Source organism: Salmo salar, chromosome ssa18, assembly GCF_905237065.1.
Source record: "Salmo salar chromosome ssa18, Ssal_v3.1, whole genome shotgun sequence".
Lineage (NCBI taxonomy): Eukaryota > Metazoa > Chordata > Actinopteri > Salmoniformes > Salmonidae > Salmo > Salmo salar.
In genome coordinates this window covers 27996604-28017327 of record NC_059459.1, presented here as the reverse complement: position 1 = coordinate 28017327, position 20724 = coordinate 27996604, and the positions used below count along the sequence as shown (strand labels likewise).

Here is a 20724-nt window from a genome sequence, read left to right as displayed (position 1 = left end):
TCAGATGAGACCAAAATGGAGCTCTTTGGCATCAACTCAACTCGCCGTGTTTGGAGGAGGAGGAATGCTGCCTATGACCTCAAGAACACCATCCCCACCGTCAAACATGGAGGTGGAAACATTATGCTTTGGAGTTGTTTTTCTGCTAAGGGGACAGGACAACTTCACCGCATCAAAGGGACGATGGATGGGGCCATGTACCGTCAAATCTTGGGTGAGAACCTCCTTCCCTCAGCCAGGGCATTGAAAATGGGTCGTGGATGGGTATTCCAGCATGACAATGACCCAAAACACACAGCCAAGTCAACAAAGGAGTGGCTCAAGAAGAAGCACATTAAGGTCCTGGAGTGGCCTAGCCAGTCTCCAGACCTTAATCCCATAGAAAATCTGTGGAGGGAGCTGAAGGTTCGAGTTGCCAAACATCAGCCTCGAAACCTTTATGACTTGGAGAAGAACTGCAAAGAGGAGTGGGACAAAATCCCTCCTGAGATGTGTGCAAACCTGGTGGCCAACTACAAGAAACGTCTGACCTCGCTGATTGCCAACAAGGGTTTTGCCACCAAGTACAAAGTCATGTTTTGCAGAGGGGTCAAATACTTATTTCCCTCATTAAAATGCAAATCAATTTATAACATTTTTGACATGTGTTTTTCTGGATTTTTTGTTGTTGTTATTCTGTCTCTCACTGTTCAAATAAACTTACCATTAAAATTATAGACTGATCATTTCTTTGTAAGTGGGCAAACGTACAAAATCAGCAGGGGATCAAATACTTTTTTCCCCTCACTGTATGCCCAAATATACAGTAGGCAAAAAATTATTTCAAATTGTTAGCTGAAGAGGTTTTTAAAGATGTTCTGCTTATCCTTCTTTGATCCAGCATTGCACTCATAGTGTTTAATATTGTGTAGAGCTCTTGTTGAGTGAGAAACACTCCCGGCTGTAAGACCATGTATGCCTCCCCACTGGAGAGGAGATCAATTTTAAATTCCTGACTCCAGCCTTTCTCCACCCTGTCCACTTACCCATCTCTTTCTAATAAAGTATCAAAATTATGAAACAAACCAGTGTTGGAAACCAGTGTCCGTGCAATATACAAATATTTATTGAATGTGAATACTGATGTAGCCTATAGTTTGAAAGTGAAGTCACTTCAAATACTGTATATCAACCACAGAGACAAGATATTGGCAACAAAACCTACATGGTGCATGCAACATGTTCCACTGGAATTGGTTTATTACAGAAGCAATGCTAGAATTAGAAACTCAGCATGCTATAGCCACTCTGTACAACAGTTCTGAAGTCAGAAATATCAGACCCTTGAAAAAGTTTGCAACTTGTGTACAGTATGCGGCCCTAAACAATAACACCTATGCAGTTAAGTAAATGTCTCAGTCACTGATCCAGCTCATTATTTTTCTGTGACTTCAGCAGGACCTCAGTTTTCTCCAGCGGTGAGACAAAGATGGGATTTCTGGAGAGAGAAGGACAATTTTTTGTTTATGTACATACCAGTCAAAAGTTTGGACACAACTACTCATGCAAGGGTTTCTCTTTATTTTTACCATTTTCTACATTGTAGAATAATAGTGACGACATCAAAACTGTGAAATAACACATGGAATCATGAGTAACCAAAAGTGTTAAACAAATCAAAATATATTTTAGATTTTAGATTCTTCAAAGTAGCCACCCTTTGCCTTGATGACAGCTTTGCACACTCTTAACATTCTCTCAACCAGCTTCACCTGGAATGCTTTTCCAACAGTCTTGAAGGAGTTCCCACATATGCTGAGCACTTGTTGGCTGTTTTTCCCTCAATCTGCTGTCCAACTCATCCCAAACCATCTCAATTGGGTTGAGGCCGGGTGATTGTGGAGGCCAGGTCATCTGATGCAGCACTCCATCACTCTCCTTCTTGGTCAAATAGCCCTTACACGGCCTGGAGGTGTGATGGGTCATTGTCCTGTTGAAAGACAAATGATTGTCCCACTAAGCGCAAACCAGATGGGATGGTGGATTACTGCAGAATGCTGTGGTAGCCATGCTGGTTAAGTGTGCCTTGAATTTTAAACAAATCACAGACAGTGAGTAGTAGACTGTCACTAGCAAAGCACCCCCACACCATCACACCTTCTCGTCCATGCTTCATGGTGGGAACCACACATGCGGAGATCATCCGTTCACCTACTCTGCATCTCACAAAGACATGGCAGTTGGAACCAAAAATCTCAAATTTGGACTCATCAGATCAAAGGACAGATTTCCACCAGTCTAATGTCCATTGTTAGTGTTTCATCTTATTGGTGTCCTTTAGTAGTGGTTTCTTTGCAGCAATTCGACCATGAAGGCCTGATTTGCGCAGTCTCCTCTGAACAGTTGATGTTGAGATGTGTCTGTTACTTGAGCTCTGTGAAGCCTTTATTTGGGCTGCAATTTCTGAGGCTGGTAACACTAATGAACTTATCCTCTGCCTTAGAGGTAACTCTGAGTCTTCCTTTACTGTTGAGGTTCTCATGAGAGCCAGTTTCATCATAGCGCTTGATGGTTTTTGCGACTGCACTTGAAGAATCTTTCAAAGTTGTTGAAATTTTCCATATTGACTGACCTTCATGTCTTAAAATATTGATGGATTGTCATTTCTCTTTGCTTATTTGAGCTGTTCTTGCCATAATATGGACTTGGTATTTTACCAAATAGGGCTATCTTCTGTATACCACCTGTGGTCATCAGCGAAATGGGACACACCTGGGCTCTGGTGTGTCCCAGGGATAAATACACCTTTCCCCCATTCATTGAAGAGACTCTCTCCACCCTCTGGGGAGCCAGGCCCAGCCAATCAGAATTAGTTTTTCCCCACAAAAGGGCTTTATTACATACCGAAATACTCCTCAGTTTCATCAGCTGTCCGAGTGGCTGGTCTCAGATGATACCGCAGGTGAAGAAACCGGATGTGGAGGTCCTGGGCTGGTGTGGTTACACGTGGTCTGCGGTTGTAAGGCCGGTTGGACGTATTGCCAAATTCTCTAAAATGACGTTGGAGGCGGCTTATGGTAGAGAAATTAATATTCAATTCTCTGTCATCAGCTCTGGTGGACATTCCTGCAGTCAGCATGTCAATTGCACACTCCCTCAAAACTTGAGACATCTGTGGTATGTGTGTGACAAAACTGCACAGTGGCCTTTTATTGTCCCCAGCACAAGGTGCACCTGTGTAATGATCGTGCTGTTTAATCAGCTTGTTGATATGCCACACCTGTCAGGTGGATGGATTATCTTAGCAAAAGAGAAATGCTCACATCCAGGGTAGTAAACAAATTTGTGCACCAAATGTTGAGCATATGGAACATTTCTGGGATCTTTGAATTTAAACTCATGAAACATGGGACCAACACTTTACTTGTTGCGTTTATATTTTTGTTCAGTATAGATAGCTACTTTCCACACCGTTGCCGGACAGTAGTCGTCAAGTGGGAGCGAAGGGCACTGTGTCCCGGTGTTGGTGCCGTTCATGCTCTCCCCATTGAGTAGTAGACTGTATGTAAACTCAGCAAAAAAAGAAACGTCCCTTTTTTAGGACCCTGTCTTTCAAAGATAATTAGTAAAAATCCAAATAACTTAACAGATTTTCACTGTAAAGTGTTTAAACACTGTTTCCCATGCTTGTTCAATGAATCATAAACAATTAATGAACATGCACCTGTGGAACGGTCGTTAAGACACTAATAGCTTACAGATGGTAGGCAATTAAGGTCACAGTTATGAAAACTTAGGACACTAAATAGGCCTTTCTACTGACTCTGAAAAACACCCAGGGTCCCTGCTCATCTGCGTGAACGTTCCTTAGGCATGCTGTAAGGAGGCATGAGGACTGCAGATGTGGCCAGGGCAATAAATTGCGATGTCCGTACTGTGAGACGCCTAAGACAGCGCTACAGGGAGACAGAACGGACAGCTGATCATCCTCGCAGTGGCAGACCACGTGTAACAACACCTGCACAGGATCAGTACATCCAAACGTCACACCTGCGGGACAGGTACAGGATGGCAACAACAATTGCCCAAGTTACACCAGGAACGCACAATCCCTCCATCAGTGCTCAGACTGTCCGTAGTAGGCTGAGACAGGCTGGACTGAGGGTTTGTAGGCCTGTTGTAAGGCAGGTCCTCACCAGACATCACCGGCAACAACGTCGCCTATGGGCACAAACCCACCGTTGCTGGACCAGACAGGACTGGCAAAAAGTGCTCTTCACTGACGAGTCGCAGTTTTGTCTCACTAGGGGTGATGGTCGGATTCGCGTTCATTATCGAAGGAATGAGCATTACACCGAGGCCTGTACCCTGGAGCGGGATCGATTTGGAGGTGGAGGGTCCGTCATGGTCTGGGGCGGTGTGTCACAGCATCATCGGACTGAGCTTGTTGTCATTGCAGGCAATCTCAACGCTGTGCATTACAGGGAAGACATCCTCCTCCCTCATGTGGTACCCTTCTTGCAGGCTCATCCTGACATGACCCTCCAGCATGACAATGCCACCAGCCATACTGCACGTTCTGTGCGTGATTTCCTGCAAGACAGGAATGTCAGTGTTCTGCCATGGCCAGCGAAGAGTCCGGATCTCAATCCCATTGAGCATGTCTGGGACCTGTTGGATCAGAGGGTGAGGGCTAGGGCCATTCTCCCCAGAAATGTCTGGGAACTAGCAGGTTCCTTGGTGGAAGAGTGGGCTAACACCTCACAGCAAGAACTGGCAAATCTTAATGCAGCTGGGGACCACACCAGATACTGACTGTTACTTTTGATTTTGATCCCCCCTTTGTTCAGGGACACATTATTCCATTCCTGTTAGTCACATGTCTGTGGAACTTGTTCAGTTTATCAGTTTCAGTTTATGTCTTAGTTGTTGAATCTTATGTTCATACAAATATTTACACATGTTAAGTTTTCTGGAAATAAACGTAGTTGACAGTAAGAGGACGTTTCTTTTTTTTTTGCTGAGTTTACGTATCAAGGTGACATCTAAATGGTTATCAATATTACTTATTTCTTGTGTAGGCTGCAATCCCACTTGAAATAAAATCATGTGAGAGAAAAAAATTGCCACGTATCTACCACCGACAACAAGACTATGATACCCAGTAGGAAGCACTTCAAGTCAGCAGGCACAACACTGGAGCACTGACTGCCGGCTTAAAGCCAATTTATGCTTGATCTGAAAATGTGGTCGAAGGCTCCGTATGAAGGGTGTGACACAATTCTGGAGTTTCCGGAGGCATGCTGTGGCCAAATTGAGCTCTGTACCGCATCGCCGTGCGCCTCCCAAATTGTGTAACAATGTGGAGGGCCCCATATTGCTCCGTATTGACATGATTGTTTGGTGGGATGTCCTGTATAAACACAAACTCACTTCCTCTACAACTTCCTTCACAACAGCTCTGCTCTGCTCAGCGAAGCTCAAGAAGTATAAATGCCCTGACTTCTGCAGAGGACGTACAACGCTGTACGGCAACTGCAGAAGTCAGATTTACCACGCAGAGGATTTTAATATCGACTCGTAGTGCAGCCCAATCAGCCACGCAAACAGTCTTGAGTGACAACAAAGCTGCCCAATTAGCTGATTCTCTTTTCATACACCCACTCCTTTCAACACATCCACTCACGCATACTCCTGTCACCATATTGGGCTGCAGCTACCCATACTCCTGTTGCCATATTGGGCTGCAGCTACCCATACTCCTGTTGCCATATTGGGCTGAAGCTACCCATACTCCTGTTGCCATATTGGGCTGCAGCTACCCATACTTGCATGATTGGACAATAAAACTCACAGGGCTGAGCTGTTTTATGCTGGTTCGCATGGTTTAGTCCTGCTCTATGCTACTGTAGGCCTAAACCTGTCAGCTATTGTGTTTATTGATTAATTGCAGTTAATATTTTGGGATGGAAAAAGTCTAGGTAACAAATGGGCTATAAATACACAACGTTACTGCTTTGTTTACCCTGGCTAGAGGGACAGGGTGCATAGAAGGCTTGACTATGCAGCTGCTGTTGTTAGTAGCCTACAGTTGATCAGACTGAAAAATATTATATTTGTCATGCAATAAAACATGTCAGATCGCTAATGTTTAGGTGTAGGGTGCTACATTTATGGAATAGTTTTTGCTTGTGTCTGTCAGGAGTGATGTGTTATCACACTTGCTTAACAAATTCCGGAGGAAAGCAGAGAGTGCGCCTTGAGCTTTGTGCTTGTGCCTGTCTCGCACGACCTGCGATTTCCGTGAATCTGACTGGTCAAGACATGCAAAGAGTCTGCAGCAGCACTTTGATGTGAAGGACAGAGAAATTGAGTTGACAAATCGGTCTAAAGAACAACCCTATGCCTGTCTTTTTAATGCATCAATATATTTTATTCAACTAAATCAAACTGATAGAAAAGTGCTGTTGCAAATCCCTTACAAAAAAAGATTGCAGTTTTGAAACTGCAGTAAAAGTGCAGTAACTGCATTCAACTGTGGTATTTTGGACGCAGTAATTGCAGAATAACTGCAGTTATACTGCACTCTAACTGCAGTTACACTGCAAACTTACTGCAGTAAAGAAAACTGTGTTATTTTTGATGCAGTATTTACAGCATACTGCAGTTATAGTGCACTTTAACTGCAGTGTATTGCAGTTATACTGCACTCTGACTGCAAGGGATGCCGCCTCGTACCATGTTTTCCTGGCGGCCCTGGTAGACAGTGGTGTAAAGTAACTAAGTACAAATACTTTGAAGTACGAACGTTGTACATACTATTTATATTTTTTGACTACTTTTACTTTTACTCCCCTATTTCCAAAGCAAGTATGTACTTTTTACTCCCATACATTTTCCCTGACACCTAAAAGTACTCGTTACATTTTGAATGCCTGGACAAGAAAATGGTCCAATTCAAGCACTTATCATGAGAACATGTGGTCATCCAGTTTCACCTGTTCACCGGACGTTCTACCTGTCCCAGACCTGCTGTTTTCAACTCTCTAGAGACAGCAGGTGCGGTAGAGATAGTCTGAATGATCGACTATGAAAAGCCAACTGACATTTACTCCTGAGGTGCTGACCTGTTGCACCCTCTACAACCACTGTGATTATTATTATTTGACCCTGCTGGTCATTTATGAACATTTGAACATCTTGGCCATGTTCTGGTTATAATCTCCACCCGGCACAGCCAGAAGAGGACTGGCCACCCTTCATCGCCTGGTTCCTCTCTAGGTTTCTTCCTAGGTTTTGGCCTTTCTAGGGACTTTTTCCTAGCCACCGTGCTTCTACACCTGCATTGCTTGCTCTTTGGGGTTTTAGACTGGGTTTCTGTACAGCACTTTGTGACATCAGCTGATTTAAGAAGGGCTTTATAAATACATTTGATTGATTGATCCCTGCTGCCTCTGATCTGGCAGACTTACTAAACACAAATGCTTAGTTTGTAATTGATGTCTGAGAATTAGTGTTCCCCTGGCTATCCGTAAATAAATCAAAAACAAGAAAATTGTGCCATCTGTTTTGCTTAATATAAGGAATTTGAAATGATTTATAGCAATTACATTTATTTTGGATACTTAAGTATATATTTTTTAAAACACAGACTTTTACTCAAGTAGTATTTTACTGGGTGAATATCACTTTTACTTGAGTCATTTTCTGTTAAGATATCTTTACTTTTACTCAAGTATGACCATTTGGTACTTTTCCACTACTGCTGGTATATACTGTAACAGCGGGTTACAAATTACATTGACAATCTTTGTGAAGTCGGCTGGGTTACCTTTTTTTTGTTTGTTCAATGTCCTCAATGGTCTCTGGCAGCCTTGCATTGTGGGTTTCTGGGAGAAGGAAGGCCACCAGACCAGAAAGAATGGACACAAAACAGATGATGACTTCAGGGAGGGGCTTCCACACGTCCTCCAATAGAATGATGAGGGGTGCTATGGACACGCCCAACCGAGCCATGAAGTTACTGTAACCCAACCCATTTTGTCTGTTAGGGAGAAAATGTTGATAGTGAGACTCAGAAAACTCCTGCTGAGACTGAAGCTGTCCTAATATGGACACCGTACATTGCATTCCACAGGTCTCCCTTGAAAAATAGGTATTTTCACCTCAATGGGACAACATGGTAAAATAAAGGTTACATTTATTTTAGTTAGTAATTTTTGTTATGCGGCCTGAGCAACTCTCACGGCTCCCCTTTGCTGATAAATACTTTGTTGAGGGAAAATGTACTTGATACGATTGTGATGTGTTGTTGTCTCACCTAGCTATCTTAAGATGAATGCACTAATTGTCAGTCGCTCTAGCTTAGAGCGTCTGCTAAATTACTAAAATGTCAATGTAAAATGTTAAATAAAACATGCTTCAGTTTGAGGTAATGAACTCTAATAGTGTTTCACTGTAAAAATGCACCGGTAAATCTGACCTTACGACCGTAGGGTAGAGTTCAGCTGTATACAAGATGACAGTGGTGAAGGAGGCCTCTGATAGGCCTTTCCCAAGCACAGCGACGATGGTGCGAACATGCCACTGACCTGAACAGAGGAACAAAACAACAGATCCTGAGGATAAGTGTCACGTTGTCGTAGGAAGGAGCGGACCAAAGTGCAGAGTGTGTGTCGTTCCACATTTTATTTATACTGTGAAACTATGCAATACATAAATAAACTGAATGGCAAAAACAACAAACCGTGACGCAGAGGTGAAACATACACTACTCAAAATTAATCTCCCACAAACCCAGGTGGGACAAACACCAACTTAAATATGACCTCCAATTAGAGACAACGATGACCAGCTGCCTCTAATTGGAGATCATCTCAAACAAAGCCCAACATAGAAATACAAAACTAGAACAACCCAACATAGAAATACAAAACTAGAACATAACAACATAGAAAAACTAAACTAGAAAACCCCCCTGTCGCCCTGACTTACTCTACTAAAATAACAGCTTACTATGGTCAGGACGTGACAATAAGACTGTCATCTCTCAAACACTGATGAAAAAAAGGCTAAATAATAAACATCCCTTACTGTCCAATTTACTCCACATAATCATTTAGGAATTCTATTGGGTTACACTTTATTATAAACGTTCATAAGCATTTATAAACTTTTTATACAATATTAATAAATATATATTTCTTTATTCATATCATTTCTTTGCATACAAGCATTATAATTCATAATTAATTTACAACCTTTATGATCATTTATAAAGCAATTATAATGGCCTATTTATGTAGTCACCTTTGGGCACAAAGATGTTGATGGCGATGCAGGTTCCCGTTAGCAGAAGGGTGCCTGCCTGGCAGTGTTTCCGACCAATGGTATTGAGACAGAAGTAGACGACCATCTTGGCGGGCACCTCGATGGCAGAGTAGATAAAGTGGGTGAGGTAGACATTCAGGCCAAACCCTGTAATGTTTAAACTGATCCCATAGTATGTTGAGGCCACGCCATACCTGTGAGGAGAGGACACAATGAGATCTAAGTTGTGTTTGTCATAAGTTGCATCTCTGTCACTCGGTCGCATCATGCCATTGTTATGAACGTTCTCAAGCCGCCCTCTATAGCAGTGCCCTAAAGTCGTGATAAGCCCAGTCATTCTGGACGGAGGCTAATGACTGTTTAGGCTAAATTACACTATCGTGACTGGAAATACGATGACATTGCCAAAGTAGTCAATGAGGCATACATTATGTTTGACTTGATATAGATAAAAGATAACTCACAGACACATAAGGACACTTTCTACAGAAACAGATTAATCAAGAGCTCTATCCAATCAGATCTGCTTTCGCCGACATCTGCATTGCGGGGGTGTCGGAGGTGGAACTGCGTTAGACCTGTCAAATTCACAAATGGCTTCCGGCATTATACCTATAGCGGACATTAACAGAAATCCCATGCAGCCTTGTTTACAAGTTCAAACACTGGAATGAGAGATGTAATTTACACTTCGATAAGGATGATAAAAATATTCATTACTTAGTTTTATGATTTTTCAATTTGAGCATAATTATTTCTATATAGCCTACACGTTCTCGTTCTAATCTTCTACCGCCCTACTGCGAGTGGGGCGGTTGTGGCTTCGTGACAATCATTGCAAGGGCAGCTACTCACGATTTTACAGCTCCAAGGCAGTTCCACCTCTGACACCGCCAAAACATCAGCTATGCGGGTGTGTGCTATCGCTGGTTAATGCTTGATCTAATTGAATCTAGGCCTAAAACTAGTCCTTAAGAAGCACTTTCAATGGAGATTCCTCATTGGTTTGTGTACTGTATGGACCGCAAACCAGTCTATACTGTACCGGTCCATACAGCCTCGTTTTAGGCCTAGATTCTAAACCAGTCCATACAGCCCCAAACCAGTCTATACAGTACCGGTCCATACAGCCTCGTTTTAGGCCTAGATTCTAAACCAGTCCATACAGCCCCAAACCATACTATACAGTACCGGTCCATACAGCCTAGTTTTAGGCCTAGATTCTAAACCAGTCCATACAGTACAGGTCCATACAGTACCGGTCCATAGAGCCCCAAACCAGTCCATACAGTACCGGTCCATACAGTACCGGTCCACACAGCCCCAAACCAGTCTATACAGTACTGCAAACCAGTCCATACAATACTACAAACCAGTCCATACAGCCGCCAAACCAGTCCATACAGTACAGCAAACCAGTCCATACAGACGCAAACCAGTCCATACAATACTGCAAACCAGTCCATACAGCCCCAAACAAGTCTATACAGTACTGCAAACCAGTCCATACAGTACAACAAACGGGTCAATACAGCCCCAAACCAGACTATACAGTACTGCAAACCAGTCCATACAGTACCGGTCCATACAGCCCCAAACTAGTCCATACAGTACCGGTCCATACAGTACCGGTCCATATAGCCCCAAAACAGTCTATACAGTACTGCAAACCAGTCCATACAATACTACAAACCAGTCCATACAGCCCCAAACCAGTCCATACAGTACAGCAAACCAGTCCATACAGCCCCAAACCAGTCCATACAGTACTGCAAACCAGTCCATACAGTCCCAAACAAGTCTATACAGTCCTGCAAACCAGTCCATACAGTACTGCAAACCAGTCCATACAGTACCGGTCCATACAGCCCCAAACCAGTCCACACAGTACCGGTCCATACAGTACCGGTCCATACAGCCCCAAACCAGTCTATACAGTACTGCAAACCAGTCCATACAGTACCGCAAACGGGTCCATACAGCCCCAAACCAGTCTATACAGTACTGAAAACCAGTCTATACAGTACTGCAAACCAGTCCATACAGTACCGCAAACGGGTCCATACAGCCCCAAACCAGTCTATACAGTACTGCAAACCAGTCTATACAGTACTGCAAACCAGTCCATACAGCCCCAAACCAGTCCATACAGTACACACAAATAGACACAAAGCAGTGTAATGATTTGTGACAGATATGAGACCAGGGATAGTCACCACACTATGTCTGTTATTAGAGCCAGATATAGTCACCACACTATGTATGTTATTATAGCCAGATATAGTCACCACACTATGTCTGTTATTAGAGCCAGATATAGTCACCACACTATGTCTGTTATTAGAGCCAGATATAGTCACCACACTATGTCTGTTATTAGAGCCAGATATAGTCACCACACTATGTCTGTTATTAGAGCCAGATATAGTCACCACACTATGTCTGTTATTAGAGCCAGATATAGTCACCACACTATGTCTGTTATTAGAGCCAGATATAGTCACCACACTATGTCTGTTATTAGAGCCAGATATACTCACCACACTATGTCTGTTATTAGAGCCAGATATAGTCACCACACTATGTCTGTTATTATAGCCAGATATACTCACCACACTATGTCTGTTATTATAGCCAGATATAGTCACCACACTATGTATGTTATTATAGCCAGATATAGTCACCACACTATGTCTGTTATTAGAGCCAGATATACTCACCACACTATGTCTGTTATTAGAGCCAGATATAGTCACCACACTATGTCTGTTATTAGAGCCAGATATAGTCACCACACTATGTCTGTTATTAGAGCCAGATATAGTCACCACACTATGTCTGTTATTAGAGCCAGATATAGTCACCACACTATGTCTGTTATTAGAGCCAGATATAGTCACCACACTATGTATGTTATTATAGCCAGATATAGTCACCACACTATGTATGTTATTAGAGCCAGATATAGTCACCACACTATGTCTGTTATTATAGCCAGATATAGTCACCACACTATGTCTGTTATTAGAGCCAGATATAGTCACCACACTATGTCTGTTATTATAGCCAGATATAGTCACCACACTATGTATGTTATTATAGCCAGATATAGTCACCACACTATGTCTGTTATTATAGCCAGATATACTCACCACACTATGTCTGTTATTAGAGCCAGATATACTCACCACACTATGTCTGTTATTATAGCCAGATATAGTCACCACACTATGTCTGTTATTAGAGCCAGATATACTCACCACACTATGTCTGTTATTATAGCCAGATATAGTCACCACACTATGTATGTTATTATAGCCAGATATAGTCACCACACTATGTATGTTATTATAGCCAGATATAGTCACCACACTATGTCTGTTATTATAGCCAGATATAGTCACCACACTATGTATGTTATTAGAGCCAGATATACTCACCACACTATGTCTGTTATTAGAGCCAGATATACTCACCACACTATGTCTGTTATTATAGCCAGATATAGTCACCACACTATGTCTGTTATTAGAGCCAGATATACTCACCACACTATGTCTGTTATTAGAGCCAGATATCGTCACCACACTATGTCTGTTATTAGAGCCAGATATACTCACCACACTATGTCTGTTATTATAGCCAGATATACTTACCACACTATGTCTGTTATTAGAGCCAGATATACTCACCACACTATGCCTGTTAGTAGAGCCAGTCTTCTCATCTTTGGGGTCCTCACCAGGTCCAGGTAGGAGTAGGTCTTGTTATGGTTGTCCATGCCAACCACATCAGACAGGTGCTAAGCAGTATGGGAGAGAGGCTAAGGTAGTTTATTTTTTATTATTTAACCAGGTAAGTAGACTGAGAAAACATTCTCATTTACAGCAACGACATGGGGAATAGTTACAGGGGAGAAGAATGAGCCAATTGTAAACTGGGGATGATTAGGTGACCGTGATGGTTTGAGGGCCAGATTGGGAATTTAGCCAGGACACCAGGGTTAACACCCCGACTCTTATGATAAGTGCCATGGGATTTTTAGTGACCACAGAGAGTCAGGACACCCGTTTAATGTCCCATCCAAAAGACAGCACCCTACACAGGGCAATGGTCGTTTTTTTCAGACCAGAGGAAAGGCTGCCTCTTACTGGCCCTCCAAAACCCCTTTCAGCAACATCTGGTCTTCCATCCAGGGACCAATCCTGCTTAGCTTTAAAAGCAAGGCAGCAGTGGGATACAGGGCAGTATGCTGCTGAGTTGTGATAGTTAGTTCTAGTGTGTTACATTTATGGCTAGTGTATCCTCCACATACAGTACCAGTCAAAGGTTTGGACACATCTACTCATTCCAGGGTTTTTCTTTATGTTTTTACTATTTTCTACATTGTAGAATAATAGTGAAGACATCAAAACTATTAAATAACACATATGGAATCATGTAGTAACCAAAAACGTGTTAAACAAATCAAAATGTATTTTAAATTTGAGATTCTTCAAAGTAGCCACCCTTTGCCTTTATGACAGCTTTGCACACTCTTGGCATTCTCTCAACCAGCCTCACCCGGAATTATTTTCCAACAGTCTTGAAGGAGTTCCCACATATTCTGAGCACTTTTCCTTCACTCTGCGGTCCATCTCCTCCCAAACCATCTCAATTGGGTTGAGGTTGGGTGATTGTGGAGGCCAGGTCATCTGATGCAGCACTCCATCACTCTCCTTATTGGTCAAATAGCCCTTACACAGCCTGGAGGTGTGTCGGGTCATTGTCTTGTTGAAAAACAAATGATTGTCCCACTAAGTGCAAACCAGATGGGATGGCAAATCGCTGCAGAATGCTGTGGTAGCCATGCTGGTTGTGTGCCTTGAATTCTAAATAAGTTACAGACAGTGTCACCAGCAAAGCACCCCCACACCATCACACCTCCTCTTCCATGCTTCACGATGGGAACCACACATGCGGAGATCATCCGTTCACCTACTCTGCATCTCACAAAGACACGTCTGTTGGAACCAAAAATCTCAAATTTGGACTCATCAGACCAAAGGACAGATTTCCACTGGTCTAAAGTCCATTGTTTGTGTTTCTTGGCCCAAACATATCTCTTCTTCTTATTGATGTCCTTTAGTAGTGGTTTCTTTGCAGCAATTCGACCATGAAGGCCTGATTCACACATTCTCTGAACAGTTGACGTTGAGATGTGTCTGTTACTTGAGCTCTGTGAAGCCTTTATTTGGGCTGAAATTTCTGAGGCTGGTAACTCTAATAAACTTATCCTCTTCAGCAAAGGTAACTCTGGGTCTTCCTTTCCTGTGGAGGTCCTCGAGAGCCAGTTTCATCATAGCGCTTGATGGATTTTGCGATTGCACTTGAAGAAACTTTCAACGTTCCTGAAATTTTCTGGATTGACTGACCATGTCTTAAAGTAATGATGGACTGTCGATTCTCTTTGCTTATTTGTTTAGTTCTTGCCATAATATGGACTTTGTCTTTTACTAAATAGGGCTATCTTCTGTATACCACCCCTACCTTGTCACATTATAACTGATTGGCTCAAACGCATTAAGAAGGAAAGAAATTCCACAAATTAACTTTTAACAAGGCACACCTATTAATTTAAATGCATTCTAGTTGACTACCTCATGAAGCTGGTTGAGAGAATGCCAAGTGTGCAAAGCTGTCATTGAGACAAAGGGTGGCTACTTGAAGAACCTCAAATATAAAATATAAAATGCATTTTGATTTGTTTAACAGTTTTTTGGTTACTACATGAGTCCATATGTGTTATTTCATAGATTTGATGTCTTCACTATTAGTCTACAATGTAAAAAATAGTAAAAATAAAGCAAAGCCCTTGAATGAGTAGGTGTGTCCAAACTTTTGACTGGTACTGTATATTTGTGCTTCAAACCTATGCTCTTTCTAACACTTCATAACTGTAATGAAGCTGTATAAATGATTGCATGCCATGTGAATTTTTGAATAAGAGCAATTATTAGCAGTAAATACTAGCAACTGAAAATTGTTGCATTTACCTCAAGTTTGATTTTGGACGTGAAGTCCTTTCTGTTGTTAAAACGAGCACATTTCTCCAGGTAAAGATGGGCTCTTTCCACTTTGCCATTGGCTATGAGCCACCTGGCAGACTCAGGGAGCCACCTGCAGTGATGATGAACCATTACAATGGGTCAAAGCACAATAATAACCAGTTGTGTGAATTTGGAGTGTAGCCTCAAATCCTGACTCAAATGTGGGTTCCTGTGACTCGCAGTCCAACACTTCAACTGTTATGTCACTAAGGACCTTGTCCTAAGGTCACTACAATACTGTAGTGAACTATATTTAAGCAATAAGGCCCGAGGGTGTGTGGTATAGAGAGTGCCCGAACACAGCCCTTAGCCGTGGTATATATCTGGATAAGAGCGTCTGCTAAATGACTTAAATGTAAATGTAAATGTATATTGGCCAAATAACACAAACCACAGAGGTGCATTATTGCTGTTATAAACTGGCTACAAATGTAACAAGAACAGTAAAAAAGACATGTTTTGTCATACCCATGGTATGCGGCCTCATATACCACGGCTTTCAGCCAATCAGCATTCAGGGCTCGAACCACCCAGTTTATATTATACAGTAGTATACTGTATGTGATGCAAAATTTGGAATGTGCATTATTCAGGTGAGTTCTTCTACACCATGGTGGTGGGTGGGGCTGGTTACACATGTATAGATATGCATCTTCGTCTGCATCTTGTACCATGCTGTATCAAAAACATGTCAAATCCAGATATCCATTGATATGTTTAGGATATGGTCCGGATATCACCCAGTGTATTCTTACCACCAAGTGATGATAGCCAAGCCCAGGGGTGCGGAGACAGCAATCATTAGCATCCGCCAATCATTCACTTGATACGCAATGCCCGCTAGCATCATGTTGCCAAACGACCAGGCCATGCTGCCCGTTATACCTATTAATGCCCGGTGCTTAATGTCCACCCACTCCACACCTTGAAAGAACGTAAATAGAGTTTAACCATTTTTTAACAATATTGTTGGGTTTCACTTTACATGAAGTTTCTCTTAGACCTCCATAACAACACTATTAAATACACTGTATTAACATGTTGTTAGGTAATACTTTCATAACTGCATTTAATTCCATTGCTTTGCAATGGAGTCTAACATTTTGTTCATATGAAAGCTGTAGAGCTTAACTTACTGAGAACAGTCGAGATGATGCTGATGCCTGTAAGTCCAAAGCCAGTAAAGAATCTCATCACTCCGAACATGGTATAGGAGTTAGAGAACGCACTGGCAAATCCAAATACCATGGATATGGTATAAGACACCAATAGCATAGGCTTCCTCCCAAACCTGGAAAAGAGCATTCAAGAAACATAGCCACTAATAAATAATTCAATGTAAAGAAAGAATGTAGATATCAGTTATTGGGGTAAAAGGACCTACTTGTCAGTGAGGGTACCAAAGGCTATAGCTCCAATCATCACGCCAACAAAGAAAATAGTGGCTGTGGCTTTATTCATGCCTTTTCTGTCACAGACAAGGTCCCACTTTATAGAAAGAGGAGCAATGATAGTGACAGTCAAGAAAGCATGCATTCACAATTCCTATTATATGTACCAGTTGAAGTAGGATAATAATGATAATGATAATAGTATGTTACTTAAAGTGGGGACAATATCTAACCAGTGAAATTCTGATTGAATAAATGGGCACAGAATTGCATGTAATGTGGCTATAACAACAAACCAGGGAATTTGAAAATAATTGACTAACTCTGAGGGGTCTCATTTAAAACCTTATTCTCTCTTAATTGTCTTACAGAGTTTTCAGTTTGGTTCTGTATGTTGTTCATGGGTCAAGACGCTGTATAATTTGCTCAAAGCCTTGGTTAATACAAAATGACATTAATCTGCTAGTCGTAGGTCGAGGGGCCGGAACATCATTATAATCATTAATGTACTGCAAATAGACCACAATTAAGGCCAAACGGGCAAGAAGTCTACATTTCCTTTGACAATATCATAATCGTTTCATACCTTGATAATATATTGAGACAGGATCGATCACACACTGTTTGTCTCTCTATTTACTCATGGGAATACTTGGGAATGGAAATGCCAACGTAAAATATTTTTGAGCTGAATTCCTTTTTTATTTTTTATTTTTTATTAAGAAAACATTTGGGGCCAAATAAAATCGCTTGCAGGACGAATTTGGTCAATGGGCCACCTATTGCCTTCCTCTGCTTTATTCCTTTTATCTTGTCAACCTTTGTAATTTGCTTTGGCCTTTGAACCATTAGCATCAGCTATCCACCACTCAACTGATATCATTGGAAGTATTTTACCTCTGTCGCCATAGTGGATTTGAAGGTGCTGTTGTCATATGCCCATCCATTCTGACAGGGGACTGTAGCTAGGTCACTGTTATTGGAGTTGGACAGGATGTGGAACTGGGGCTCTGGGAACATCTTACAGGAGCTTGGAGTTCCATCTTCCTGTACTGGAACGCTGACAGTCAGTCTCTGCTCCTGGGTCAGATTCCCAAAGATGTTGCCATCATCCAGAGCGCTGAGGTCACAGTGGTGAGAGGGTACGGCGGCAATGAAGTTATTCAGCAGGAAGTGAAACGGTAGTATCACTCGAGGGATACAGAGCAGAGTGACGATCAGCACCTGAAACCATCCACAGCCATCGATCTCCTCTAGAATGTTTTCAAACTTCATCCTCAAGCTTGGGCAAGTGGGTGATCCTTTGCAATACGGCTAAAAGTGGAAGACAATCAATTTAATTTAAGCCATGCAGAAAATTGACACATACCCTAATGTGTTGTTTGTATGCAGTCTGCAATGAGGAAAATGTGAGTGCGTTAATGCGGAGGTAGGATCTTAAATTGGTCACCCTGATCCAGGAGAACTTTCCTTGTTGTGTACTTGAGGTTTCAAATTTAAAAAGGCATCTGAAGTTTGTAATTTCCACAGAAAAATGTATCAACCGCTACAAAAATGTCAATTAACTAAAACTCTAAGCTGTTGGGGGGAGGGAGGGGGGTTGTAGAGCAAAACGGAGAACACCATGGTAAAAGTGAGTGTCTCTTGTTTCCAGTGGGGTCATATTAGTTTGTAGCCCAAACGGTTCGCACACTACAGACAGAAGTTGGCACATCAGCTTTACCGACTTCAGACGAGTCCTGTGGGCTTATGGGGGTTTTACCGTTCGGACGCTACAGACGTTTTCGTGAGAAGACCGATTTTCGGGTTTCTCAGTCTGACAAACATTGCTGTAGCTCGGCCTCCTTCCATGCAGATGCGTAAGGCTGACAAATGTGGATGCGATGGATTGAGATGCAGTCCATGCAAAAATATATATTATTAGCTTAAACTGACAGATTTTGATGGGGGTTTATTTTATTATGTTACTTAGATTGACACACACGCACTCTTAAGGATTTATTTATAATCCACATAATAATTCACATTTCCTGTTGCTGCAGGATTATTTTCCTGCTGTAGCAAACTGGCTCAAATTAAGATCCTACATCTGTATTCATCCATGGAGCTTGAGAGGATTAAATCATTTAGGACTTACTTAGTAGAGGTCTTGGGTCCAGAGAGGGTGGGCGAGAGACTCTTCTGGTCAGTACTTCCCTCCAGCAGTGGGACCACAGACAACTCTCCGCACAGGTTGAAGTCTTGAGTCCTAAGAGCTAGCCTGCCTTCTGATGTCCTCTCTACTGGCAACACGTCCTTCTCAGGTAGAAACACCTCCACTGGCTTTCCAACGGAAGTAGAAGTAGATAGGACTCTAAGTCACCTTCAATAAGCTTTGAGGAAATATGTTCCCAGACCCCAGATAACCAAAATGGGAAACAACGTTTACGCCACTTCCAGACTCAATCACACTCACCCTCTCTCCCCACCTCCCAACCCCCTGCGCTGGGAGCAGAGTTCAGAAACTAGGCTGTTGTGTTAGCTGACAGCTGGACCAGTGTGAGGCAAGCACATTGGCCAAGAGCTGAGCTGTTTTGATTGGAGAGGTGTGACAAACATTTTAAATTTGTTTATATTATATTTTTTTTGTCACAAGATATTGGTACGTTGATACACTGTTGACATTGTGCATAAGTCAATATAGTTCATTGTCCACACACACAATGTTTTTCTTTTGAGTGTTTTCACATTCTTGTAATAAATATGCTGTGATACAGAAAAAAGGAGGTACTGACACCAAAGCCTCCTTTACACCTTGTGCTAACATGTGAGTTTTGTGATCTGATCAATATGATCCAATCACTATCTGATAAAGGTTTGTAACGTATTCACATTGTATTCAAATTTCTTTCTTATGCGTCCAGTGTGTTGGCATTGTTACCAGATTATCGGGTGCCTCTTTGCATGCAAATTAATTAGGACTGCCTCAACTTAGATGGCTAAAACACACCGTTTTGCTACCATTCATAATTTCTAAACTATAATTCATTTTAATTGCAGAATGCAGGCTTCAATATTCTAAACTCAAATCACTGCCACAAAACTTGCAGAATGTTCAAACTGAAAGATTTTGAGAGCTTAAAAACCCATTATATGGCTTATGATCATATAGTACTTACTATAGCTTACTATACTAGCCCACTATAATTCATTATAATAACTCGAAGACTACAAACCACTCCAAAATAGGTCACAATAACTAATACAAAGCCTATGAAAACCCTATTACTACCATTACTACTACTACCATTACTACTGCCGTTACTACCACTAATACCACTACTAATACTATTTCACAACCATACATACTTCAAGACTAGCAAGCACACCACATTTAATTCAGTTAATGTCCTTATCTAGTTGACCGATATTCTTTCAAAATAATACAACTGTATTTATTTTAAGACAATTACTGATGCCATATGTCAATGGTGGCACATGTCAATGATTTTAGAGGCCGGTACAATGATGATTTAAAGGGTGTGAACATGCAGATATATCTAGATATACTGTATATCCTCAATTAAAATAATTAAATATACAGTGAGTTTACAAAACATTAAGAACACCTTCCTAAAATTTAGTTGCAATATTGACTTGCATTGAGTTCGTCGGGGCACGGACTCTACAAGGTGTTGAAAGCGTTCCACTGGGATGCTGGTCCATGTTGACTCCAATGCTTCCCACAGTTGTGTCAAGTTGTCTAGATGTCCTTTGGGTTGTGGACCATTCTTGATACACACGAGAAACTGTGAGCCTGAAAAACCTGTCTCCCCTCCTTCATCTACACTGATTGAAGTGGATTTAACAAGTGACATCGATAAGGGATCATCACTTCACACTCAGTGTACATTCAATTTATACAAATATATAAACACACAAATATGAATCAGTAG

The 20724-nt window shown here is 41.7% G+C and overlaps 1 protein-coding gene across 1 annotated transcript; it reads right to left on the bottom strand.

The window, feature by feature from the left end:
* Positions 1 to 1081: 1081 nt before the first annotated feature.
* Positions 1082 to 19424, bottom strand: LOC106577168 (solute carrier family 22 member 7). Its single transcript, XM_014154984.2, has 11 exons — positions 18927 to 19424; positions 17687 to 18103; positions 16783 to 16886; positions 16535 to 16689; positions 16154 to 16322; positions 15345 to 15468; positions 13002 to 13111; positions 9289 to 9503; positions 8462 to 8570; positions 7811 to 8023; positions 1082 to 1477 (listed from the first exon to the last, which is right to left on the bottom strand). Exons 2-11 carry the CDS (start codon positions 18062 to 18064, stop codon positions 1399 to 1401), a joined length of 1656 nt encoding a protein of 551 aa, XP_014010459.1. The 5' UTR covers positions 18065 to 18103; positions 18927 to 19424; the 3' UTR covers positions 1082 to 1398.
* Positions 19425 to 20724: the final 1300 nt, after the last annotated feature.

What these genes read in the sequence shown, in the direction of transcription:
- LOC106577168 (XM_014154984.2), bottom strand. Translation starts at nt 18,064, where the DNA reads ATGAAGTTTGAAAACATTCTAGAGGAGATCGATGGCTGTGGATGGTTT. An exon ending in AATCCACTATGGCGACAGAG is followed by an intron (nt 16,887 to 17,686) that starts GTAAAATACTTC and finishes CTTTCTATAAAG; the next exon opens with TGGGACCTTGTCTGTGACAG. An exon ending in CGTCCAAAATCAAACTTGAG is followed by an intron (nt 13,112 to 15,344) that starts GTAAATGCAACA and finishes CATACTGCTTAG; the next exon opens with CACCTGTCTGATGTGGTTGG.